Source organism: Bos grunniens, chromosome 23, assembly GCF_055505025.1.
Source record: "Bos grunniens cultivar Pamir isolate PY7600 chromosome 23, Bosgru_T2T1.0, whole genome shotgun sequence".
In the NCBI taxonomy this organism is placed as follows: domain Eukaryota; kingdom Metazoa; phylum Chordata; class Mammalia; order Artiodactyla; family Bovidae; genus Bos; species Bos grunniens.
Genome location: NC_141187.1, coordinates 23,499,084 through 23,510,931, shown reverse-complemented (window position 1 = coordinate 23,510,931; position 11,848 = coordinate 23,499,084). Strand labels below are relative to the sequence as shown.

The following is an 11,848-nucleotide window of genomic DNA, read 5'->3' as shown; positions in this document are numbered from 1 at the left end:
TTCTTCACCTCTTCAACAGGCACCCCCAAGGCGCCAGTTCCGGGTTCACCTTCAGGGCCGGCAGTTAGAATCTGCACGACTCAGCACTCCAAATTCAGACTGACAGGACCATTGACAAATCGCGAAGCCGGTTTCCTTTCCCTGGTCCAATCATGGCTGGCCTCGTGGGAGAGCTAGTGCTGGGAAGAAAGGGGCAGGCCAAGGGGAAAGGCGTTAGAAAACACCACGCACCCAACATCTCACCAGCAGTAAAGTGGTTCTCTTCAACACCGGGATCTATGTGTTAACCTGTCTTTGTATCGTCAAGATGTCTCTTTCTAAGAAGTTAACTTTGGACAAAGTGGATGTGAAAGGGAAGCGAGTCGTCATGAGAGTTGACTTCAATGTCCCCATGAAGAAGAACCAGATTACAAACAACCAAAGAATCAAGGCCTCTCTCCCAAGCATCAAGTACTGTCTGGATAATGGAGCCAAGTCAGTAGTTCTTATGAGTCATTTAGGTAGACCTGATGGTGTTCCGATGCCTGATAAATACTCCTTAGAGCCTGTTGCTGCTGAACTCAAATCCTTGTTGGGCAAAGACGTAGTGTTCCTAAAGGACTGTGTGGGTCCGGAAGTGGAGAAGGCTTGTGCCAGCCCAGCCACCGGTACAGTCATCTTGCTGGAGAACCTGCGCTTTCATGTGGAAGAAGAAGGGAAGGGCCAAGATCCTTCTGGAAATAAGCTTAAAGCTGAGCCAGATAAAATAGAAGCCTTCCGAGCATCCCTCTCCAAGCTAGGGGATGTGTATGTCAACGATGCTTTTGGCACAGCTCACCGGGCCCACAGTTCCATGGTGGGAGTGAATCTTCCCCAGAAGGCATCTGGATTCCTGATGAAAAAGGAGCTAGATTACTTCTCCAAAGCCTTGGAAAACCCAGAGAGACCATTTCTGGCTATACTTGGTGGAGCCAAAGTGGCAGACAAGATCCAACTCATCAAAAATATGCTGGACAAAGTCAATGAGATGATTATTGGTGGAGGAATGGCTTACACCTTCCTTAAGGTATTGAACAACATGGAGATTGGTGCTTCCTTGTTCGATGAAGAGGGAGCCAAGATTGTCAAAGAAATTATGACCAAAGCTGGAAAAAATAGTGTGAACATTACCTTTCCTGTTGACTTTGTCACTGCTGACAAGTTTGAGGAGAATGCTAAGGTTGGCCAAGCCACTGTAGCATCAGGAATACCTGCCGGCTGGATGGGTTTGGACTGTGGTCCTGAGACCATTAAGAAGTATGCAGACGTGGTGGGGCGAGCCAAGTTAATTGTGTGGAATGGACCTGTAGGCGTATTTGAATGGGATGCTTTTGCTAAAGGAACAAAAGCCCTCATGGATGAAGTTGTGAAAGCCACTTCCAAGGGCTGTATCACCATTATAGGAGGTGGAGACACTGCTACTTGCTGTGCCAAATGGAACACTGAAGATAAAGTCAGTCACGTGAGCACTGGAGGAGGTGCCAGTCTGGAGCTTCTGGAAGGTAAAGTCCTTCCTGGAGTGAATGCCCTCAGCAATCTGTAGTTGACAAAGTGTCCCTTCCTACTCTTTTCTGTCCACAGCCTTTAAGTAAACTTAGTACTTTCACATCTCAACTCAACTTTCATTAAAATGAACTTTTAAGTCAAAACTCAGGCAATATAACCAAAGTATGGACTGACCATCAGAAACTTGTAACATCAGCACAGCAATGCACTCATTTCAGTTATGTCATGCATTTGCTTACTCTCTTCAAGTTCTCATTTGAACTTTACCGTTGTGATTCATAGAAAGTGAGTTACTTATTAAAGTGAGTTGAATAAGCTGAAGCTCTCTCTCTTAATTTTAGACCAACTTTATTATTGTTTCACTACTTGAACCATGGAAACAAGATAAAAAAGGTTGCTGAGGAAGGGCAGGATAGAAGCTGACAAATTATTAAACATGTTAAACAATGAAAGAGCCCAAATAAACTGAGAAAAGTAATTACATTTAAGAACTTGTGGGTACCATTAAAGCTCTGCTAAGGGGAAATTTTTTACTAAATAAGAAAAAGAAATAAAAGATACATATTAAACCTGAGAAATTAAAAGGGAAAAAAATTAAACCCAAGGAAGGAAATATAGCTGTGTGTGCAGATATACAAGAGTGCACGTGTGCAGATAAACAAGAAGTGCACGTACATGTCTGTTAGAATGGGAACTAAAAATTAAATCCAGATTTCAAATAAAGAAGAAATTGCTTTATTTTTAAAGTGGGTATTATTTAATAAATAGATAACATAACTGCTAAATCTTAAAATTGGATTTTTGAGATAAATAAAAATTATGTGCATATACATAGTTTAGTTATGGGGAAAAGTAGAGATGTGAAAGCACTTCCATATTAGAAAATAAAATAATAAAATACTAAGAAATGTACAAGAAATGAAAATGCTTATTGGAGAATATTTTGCTTAATTCTGTGAACCAAGAGCTAGTCCAGGGCAATGCTGCTAACAAATTAAGAGTGAAAATGAGCAGTAATTTATCCCAGCTGTCACGGCCTTTGTCCCATAGCCTCTGATCAATTCTATATATTCAACGTTCTGAATAATTAAGTTTAAAATTAAATCTTAATATACCTGAAATTTTACCATATTTCTAAGGACAATATTAATAGTGCCACAGTACCTATAGGGAATCTGAAGCAGTTAAGATATAGACTCACGTATAAAAGAAACTGACCATTACAGTATTTGAAGCAAGATTATAGCATGTTATTCTCTTGCATAGAAGTCTGGGTTAAATAGGCGCTCTCTTCTCCATGAGGTCATCTTGTGAAAAAACTTGCTCCTCCGAATAAGGGAGTTCCATGTGCCTAAGGTGTCCATCTGAGTTTTATTACCTGATAGGTAGCCCAAAGGGAAAGTTAGTACAAGACAGTGTATTTCTTTCAAATACCAAAAACTTGCAAGATTTTTTTTTTCACTTATTCTCTTGGCTGTTAGTTGTGTGATAAGTCCTTTTCTGCAAGGGAAACTTGGGAATGTATTCTCTCCAGTTGAGCAACTTGTGTTCAACTAAAAATCTGTTACTAAAAGGAAGTAGGATAGGAATAAGTACTGGGGTAAAAGTAATGGTTTCTGATGGACTGGTACTCTGGCCACCCAAGTATCTATGTATGAGTATCCATGCATCCCCCTTCCTACATGTAGAAGACATGCCTTCTTCAAGAGACACAGTCAAGTATCTTATTCAATTACTGCATTCCACTCAAAACTGGGTATCCCTGGGTGATACACAACCTTTTCTTTGTGATCTATTGGGAAGTCTGGTGAGTTTAAAAAGTATAGTCATTTCTTTTTCTTACACGTCCAAAGCCCCTCTCCATACATACCCACCTGATGATACAAAAGTGGAAAAGAAATGGAATAACTGCAATAAAAATCTTCACCTAAAAAAAATCGTTGGTTCATTACATTTATGAAATAAACATTGCTGGATAGAAATTTCTAGAACTCCTTGACGTGACAATAGGAGAATTTCCTTGATCACCCTCTGATTTTATTCTTTGGAAGGAAGTTACTTCATTGTCTATTTTTGGCCCCAGGTTTTATTATCCGGGAAATTTTCTTGTTTCTTAATCTTCCATGCCATCTTTTGAAGCAGATATTGGAAAGCTGGGCCACTTTAGCCACTGTACAGCTTTCCTAGCATCATCCTTGCTGATGAAGTTTAAGAAACCAAGAAATTCTTTATATAATCACACAATTAAAAGCCTTTGAAGACCAGACCTAGTGATTTTTCAACTTTCTCAAGAATCAAGATTTCTGATCTATTTCATTCCCTGTGAAAGTGTTCTTGGAAGGACAAATAGCCTTGAAGCAGGATCTTATTTCACTTTCCAGGAACTGAACCCAGCCTCCAGTCCACCAGGTAGACCACCAGACTAGAGGCTAGAAGCAAAATTCCCTGATTCTTACCCCTCTTTGAAACCAAAAATATTTCAAGGAGGCAAAAACTGCAAAACAGATACAAAGTTCAGTAATGGAAACACAGCAGGGAGAGCACACAGAGTAACAGTTGAAGTCAGAAGCAGGGTAGAAATACACACCCAGAGAGGAATGTGGCCATCTTGAATGAGGAGTGCAGTAAGGCGATTTAAATCACTTACATAGGATAGTCCTTCTATTTTTTGTTTACCTTTGGGCAATTGTTTCTTTTTTCACAGCTGACTGGTCCTAAGACTCTCCCAAAAATGCATAAGCAATTTTTTGCTAAGACAGATCCCACTGCAGAGGTCTATGGCTATATATCCATATTTATCATGAAATGGCACCCCCTTCCCTTTTTGACCCCCAGTGAGCCTTCTTGCGTTTATGCAAACAGGGAAGTTTTCCTTGACCCCAGGTGTGGCATTCTTACCTCTTTATTGCAGTAGAGCTCAGCTTGTGCCACTAGCTTTGTCCTCAGAGTGTCTGGGTGAGAACAAAGCTTCAGTTTTATTCCATTTGATGAACCCCAGCGGTCCAGCCCAGAAGCCCATCTATCTCTCACGTCAAAAGAACCTCACCCCAAAATGTCTTCTAGCTATAGTTCTTAATCCTTTGGCTTTTGCGTTTAATTCACTGGCTTCTTTGCTGGGTCCATTTCCCTCTTCCTCATTTTAAGTGTGGTTAACTCGTGGCCCCCTGAAAAATGTAGGCAGTGATGGAGGGCATGGGGGAGCAATACCTATAATCACATCTTTGCCTGTGACCTTCCCATATTTTTATCTGGAAAGTCCACATGGGAGATTTTGAGAAAAATTAAGAGTGACATTCTTTCTCTTGCTACTTGTGATATTGAGACAGTTTGCTTTTTCAACTCTGCTCTCATATTCTTGGCCTTCCTCACCTTTCCTGGTCTATTGGCCAATTTAGGTTGCAGACAACAAGCAGATTGTCCAATATTTCCTGACTGTGCTCATTGTTTGCTTAAAACTGCATGTAACAGCCAAAACATGCTGACATTCTGCTTCTTACTAAATGCTTTCCCTATGCTTTTAGGCTTTGTAAGAAAGTGTTTGGTCTATTCCATACCACAGGCAATGGTTTTACCAATTGCCACAGGAGAAAAATGGTCACCACCTTCCGGCCCTCCATGTTGTTTTACTCACTTTCCTTTACCTGACCCCTAGGTGAATGCTGTAATTCATGAGTTATATTAAGGCAGTGTCCTTCTTACAGGCAGCAGTTTCTAAACTAGCCAGTCTAACGATGAGCGATTTTCAACTGGGGACAATTTTCCCTGTATTTGCAAAGAATGGAGACATTTTTGTTTGCCACAAGTAGGAGAGGTGATGGTGCTGTAGGCATCTTGCAATTGCAGCCAAGGATGCTACAAAACATCCTACAAAACATAGGACAATCTTCACAACAAAGAATTATCCATATCAAAATGTCAACATGGAAATTTCTTTCTTCTTCTTGTGACATTCCAGGGTGGTTATGGGTAAGTAGACACTTCTTGAGTTCATCCCAGCACGCAGGCTAGCAGCATGACTGCCATCAGCTGAACCTGGCCTCCATTTCTGGGAGTACGAACCATACAGAAGCCCTCCTGAAGACTGTTTGAAGAATTAAAGCTCAAAAGCACATGTTATTCTGCTCAATATTCTATAATCACCCATATGGGGAAAGAACCCCCAAAAGAATTAATATATATATGTGCTGTTCTGTGCTTAGTCACTCAGTCGTGTCAAATTCTTCATGACCCCACAGACTGCAGCACACCAGGTTCCTTTGTCCATTGGGATTCTCCAGGCAAGAATACTGGAGTGGGTTTTTAATGCCCTCCACCAGGGGATCTTCCCAACCCAGGGATCAAACCTTTACTGGCTGAGCCACCAAGAAAGCCTAAGAATACTGGAGTGGGTAGCCTATCCCTTCTCCAGGGGATCTTCCTAATTCAGGAATCAAACCGGGGTCTCCTGCATTGCAGGCAGATTCTTTACCAGCTGAGCTACCCAGGAAGCCCTAAATATATGTAAATGTATGACTGAATCCTGAAGCTAACACAACATTGTAAATCAACTATAGCCCAATAAACTTTTTTTAAAAAAAGAATTAAAGCTCATAAACATGTTCAGAAGATATAACCTCTCATCATCTGAAAATAAACCTCATCTGGAAACTAATCTCTACCCGAATATGGCCTCTGAATGGATGGGTGTTTAAAAGCACACACACACAAAATCAATGTCAGCTTCTGTAATGACTCCTTTCTTGCATTAAAATGTGTTCCAGCGGTTCTTTGCTACCTTTACCAAAAAAGGAAGAAAAGGAGAAAAGTGTCCCCAAGACAGGACAGTTTCTTCTCAGGACATTCTTCATTTTCTCTGAGGATCCTCATGTCTGTCCAGAGAAGAGCAAAGCAGGGAGTTGATTGAGAATATTTCTGTCAAGAATTCTAGTTAAATTCTATGGATATTTTAGATATTATTTTTTTCTCTGAAAACATACACATACACATACATTCTTTTCACAGAAAGCAATAGGCATAAGTTAAATGTGCTATTTATAGTGGTTGATTAAAAATTGCATTCAGAAAAGCAAAAATGACCTAAAATATTTTTAAAGATGTGTTTTTAACTGAGGTGGTTACATTTGCTTAAAGCATTTAATATTTTTTTCTTATATATTCAAAAAACCTTAGAATTATTTTGGACACTATGATGTCTTTAGAAGAAACATGATTTTTGTAAGCTTATGTGTATGGAATAAGAGAAAAGAAAAGGTATAATTATTACATGCGAGGCCACCTGAGCTCAGGTACTAAAAGAGGGAGGGAAGGGAATATGGAAGCAGTGGGAAGAGGTCAGGAGGATATTAGAAACTGTGACAGAATAAGCTGCAAGCGTTGTTGACCAGTTACAGATGGATTATCAAGAATGCATAGTGATAGAGAATAATTTTGACCACTATAGTAGAGGTAAGGGATATGATAAAATGTATTTTAGTATTCAGTATTTTAAGAAGTATGCATACAGCCACTGGCTTTAAATTAGATAAGTAATTGCTCAGAAAAACTTCAGGTCTTAAAATAAGCCATTAGCAAATAAAGCCTTTAAGTGTACTGCAGAGAGATGATATCTTACCAAAGGGATAAGGCAACGTCGACTTGCCCAGTGAGAAATACCTAGTAGCAAATTCTCAGGGCTTGTGATTGAGAATACTTAGATGAAACAAGCTAAAGGAATCAAAACGCAAGCTGTAGAACAAGGTTCAAAATGTGTTCTTCCAAGGCTAGCAGCAAGAACACCCAGAAACTTGTTAGAAATGCAAACTACTGGGCCACCCACCAGACCTACTGAATCGCAAGCTTTGGGTAGAATCCAGCAATCTGTGTTTTAACAAGCTCCCCAGCGCTCGTATCTCAGCTATTCTGAGAACCACTGGTACGGAATAAAGATCACTTTAAACGGGAAACAGGAACCAGTGGTCATCACACTATTTCCTTGTTAGTTGAGGCAAATAATTTCACTTTTCTGAGTGCACATATCTGGAAAAAAATGTTATATTATTCGTATGTTATCTGAGGTTCCTTCTAGTTCCCAAATTACATGGCTCTGAATTCCTTTTTGGTATATTTGAAACTACAAGACTCTTGAAAAAGAGGGGAAAAGGACCAAGAGCTAATAGACACTAAACTGAAAGGGGGAAAACATCAGAAATTTGGCTTGCAATTTGACTGTACTTTGTGTATATGAAAGTGATTTCCTCTGAACTAGAGTGTCTTGAGAGCTTTCAGTTCAGTTCACTTCAGTTCAGTTGCTCAGTCGTGTCCGACTCTTTGCGACCCCATGAATCGCAGCACACTAGGCCTCCCTGTCCGTCACCATCTCCCGGAGTTCACTCAGACTCACGTCCATCGAGTCGGTGATGCCATCCAGCCATCTCATCCTCTGTCGTCCCCTTCTCCTCCTGCCCCCAATCCCTCCCAGCATCAGTCTTTTCCAATGAGTCAACTCTTCGCATGAGGTGGCCAAAGTACTGGAGTTTCAGCTTTAGCATCATTCCTTCCAAAGAAATCCCAGGGCTGATCTCCTTCAGAATGAACTGGTTGGATCTCCTTGCAGTCCAAGGGACTCTCAAGAGTCTTCTCCAACACCACAGTTCAAAAGCATCAATTCTTAGGTGCTCTGCTTTCTTCACAGTCCAACTCTCACATCCATACATGACCACTGGAAAAACCATAGCCTTGAGAGCTTAATGACGTACAAATAGAATGAAATATAGTGAAATATATTGCCTTATTAGAGTCATTTAGATAAAGAGAAAATGAGTCCAAAGTTCATGTCTATAGGAGAAAATTGTTTATTCACAGAGGATACTTGTATATTTTAGGATTTGCTTTTATTTTTTTCTTGTGTGGCTTTGGTGGATGTTTAAAGGTCTGATTTGGTTGCTTGTGAAAATAGAAATATAGAGTAGAAAGAGGCTTGGTGTTCATGGAATGCTGTCTTCTAGAGTTTAAGTTGGTGCATGCATCATTTTTTCAACTAGGAAAAATCATCTACAACTGAGAAGAATATGGATTTAACTGGACACGCCTAGATATTACCACTGAAAGAAGCCTTACTTTAATTTCCACTGCCCAATCCACACATCCACAGGAAGGAATCAACCCTTGGGACTTTTGTTTCTTTATGCAAACCACTTGTTTCATGCTAAGATTATTGGGACTTTTATTGTTTACATACCCATCTCTCCCAGCTCTGGACAGTCAGAGTTTACATCTTATTCAAAGGCTCTACTCCAGGGTACCCTAGCACAATATTTAGCACATAGAAGGTTTCTGTTGATCATGTTGTATTTTATAAACTGAAAGTGTAGCTTACATGATATTTGTAAAACACAAATTGCCCAATGAGAGCAGAAATGTAACAATGTTTCCAGCGCCGCATAAAAGGAAATTCACTCTCACAATCAGGAAGTTTTTTTTTAACTTTCAAAAGAAACTGAATATTCCACTTAGTATGCTACAGAAAGAAAGCAAGCTGGCTAGGATACAGAATGATCAATTACTAGAGAAAAAACAGTAAGATTTTTAACTTGTATATAACCAATGTGCACTTGGAGAAGGAAATGGCAACACTCCAGTATTCTTGCCTGGAAAATTCCATGGACAGAGGAGCTTGAGGCTACAGTCCATGGGGTCGCACAGAGTCAGACAAGACTGAAGCGACTTAGCACCAATGAAAACTCATTACTGAAAATCACAAGAAGTTGATATCGATAATAAACATTCTGTATATTTTACTAGAGAAAAGATATATGTATCCTTTATTTCTTCTCTACAAAGTGGAAATGATATTAAGGTATTAGTTGTATGTGTTTATGTGAAGATGATAGGAGACAGTATTTCTAATGCACTCATCACAATGTTTGGCAGAAAGTTCTAAGAATGTAAGCTTCTTATATCATTAATAGTAGAAGAATGGTTCATCTTTGAATTAAGAATATTCACAATATCAGAGTTCCCTTGGAAAGATGAAGCATTTGCATGAAATAATATATATTTAACAAAGATATAAGCCTTAATAAAAATATTTTGATCCTTCCTGAAATTATGCTTATAACAAGCAAAGAATTAGAGGAAGCACTTTTAGTAGAACTGACCTATAAAAGATAACTAGAGGAAAAGCATGTCTTCTCAGAAGGGAAGGTGAAGTTTGCCTGAGAAATCAGAATTATTTCCCCAAAAGTGACAAACTATTGCTACTTAAATTCTTTTGAATAGTGCAAAAGTGGCCAGTGCAAAAAAGAAGTCCCTTAATTATATTTTCCTGTGGTCCTGAAAATGTTATGATTGAGGTTTCCAGGGTTGGAAAGATCACTAGTGCTAACACAAGTTTGTTTAAAGGTTTAAAAGCACTGAGAATTTCAAATCTGAAGGCGAGACTTAGCAGAAAACCTCGCCAACAAAACAGAAATAGCTTGAATAAAGTGTGGTCTAGAATTTGTGTTTTGCATAAAATATTCCAAACAAAAGTCCTTACTCACCCTCCTCGGAATGGTCAAACTGAGAAAGTGAATCAAACTGCATTAGACATACTGGGGTATTGCAGACAGACCAAAGATGTCAGTGAAAATAGCATAAAAATATCTGGCAAACTTGGATGATATGCCTAAAACTGAAGCCAGAGAATTTACTCCTAACCTTTCAGTTTCCCAGTTGGGAATTCCTTGGAGGCACCCAATGGTATTTTGGAACCTATTCTTGTAGTAATTTATAATATAAGCAATTGCATCCTGATTTGAATTCCAAACGCTTTTTACATGCATATATTTTACACTATGGTGACAGTACTCAGTTCAGTTCAGTCGCTCAGTCGTGTCCAACTCTTTGCAACCCCATGAATTGCAGCACACCAGGCCTCCCTGTCCATCACCAACTCCCAGAGTTTACCCAAACTCATGTCCATCAAGTCAGTGATGTCATCCAGCCATCTCATCCTCTGTTTTACCCTTCTCCTCCTGCCCCAATCCCTCCCAGCATCAGAGGCTTTTCCAATGAGTCAACTCTTTGCATGAGGTGGCCAAAGTACTGGAGTTTCAGCTTCAGTATCAGTCCTTCCAATGAACACCCAGGACTGATCTCTTTTAGGATGGACTGGTTGGATCTCCTGCAGTCTAAGGGACTCTCAAGAGTCTTCTCCAACACCACAGTGCAAAAGCATCAATTCTTCGGCGCTCAGCTTTCTTCACAGTCCAACTCTCACATCCGTACATGACCACTGGAAAAACCATAGCCTTGACAACATGGACCTTTGTTGGCAAAGTAATGTCTCTGCTTTTTAATATGCTATCTAGGTAGGTCATAACTTTCCTTCCAAGGAGTAAGCGTCTTTTAATTTCATGGCTGTAATCACCATCGGCAGTGATTTTGGAGCCCCAAAAAATAAAGTCTGACACTGTTTCCACTGTTTCCCCATCTATTTCCCATGAAATTATGGGACCAGATGCCATGATCTTCGTTTTCTGAATGTTGAGCTTTAAGCCAGCTTTTTCACTCTCCTTTCACTTTCATCAAGAGGCTTTTTAGTTCCTCTTCACTTTCTGCCATAAGGGTGGTGTCATCTGCATATCTGAGGTTACTGATATTTCTCCCGGCAATCTTGATTCCAGCTTGTGCTTCTTCCAGCCCAGCGTTTCTCATGATGTACTCTGCATAGAAGTTAAATAAGCAGGGTGACAATGTACAGCCTTGACGTGCTCCTTTTCCTGTTTGGAACCAGTCTGTTGTTCCATGTCCAGTTCTAACTGTTGCTTCCTGACCTGCATATAGGTTTCTCAGGAGGCAGATCAGGTGGTCTGGTTATTCCCATCTCTTTCAGAATTTTCCACAGTTTACTGTGATCCACACAGGCAAAGGCTTTGGCATAGTCAATAAAGCAGAAATAGATGTTTTTCTGGAACTCTCTTGCTTTTTCAATGATCCAGCGGATGTTGGCAATTTGATCTCTGCTTCCTCTGCCTTTTCTAAAACCAGCTTAAACATCTGGAATTCACGGTTCATGTATTGCTGAAGCCTGGCTTGGAGAATTTTGAGCATTACTTTACTAGCATGTGAGATGAGTGCAATTATGTGGTAGTTTTAGCATTTTTTTGGCATTGCCTTTCTTTGGGATTGGAATGAAAACTGACGTTTTCCAGTCCTGTGGCCACTGCTGAGTTTTCCAAATTTGCTGGCATATTGAGTGCAGCACTTTCACAGCATCGTCTTTCAGGATTTGAAATAGCTCAACTGGAATTCCATCAGCTCCACTAGCTTTGTTCGTAGTGATGCTTTCTTGACTTGACTTCAC

At 39.9% G+C, this 11,848-nt stretch overlaps 1 protein-coding gene across 1 annotated transcript; it reads left to right on the top strand.

Moving 5' to 3' along the window:
- Nucleotides 1-244: 244 nt before the first annotated feature.
- On the top strand, nt 245-1,845 carry PGK2 (phosphoglycerate kinase 2). The gene has a single exon (XM_086370747.1). It carries the CDS (start codon nt 308-310, stop codon nt 1,559-1,561), a length of 1,254 nt encoding a protein of 417 aa, XP_086226873.1. The 5' UTR covers nt 245-307; the 3' UTR covers nt 1,562-1,845.
- Nucleotides 1,846-11,848: the final 10,003 nt, after the last annotated feature.

What these genes read in the sequence shown, in the direction of transcription:
- PGK2 (XM_086370747.1), top strand. Translation starts at nt 308, where the DNA reads ATGTCTCTTTCTAAGAAGTTAACTTTGGACAAAGTGGATGTGAAAGGG.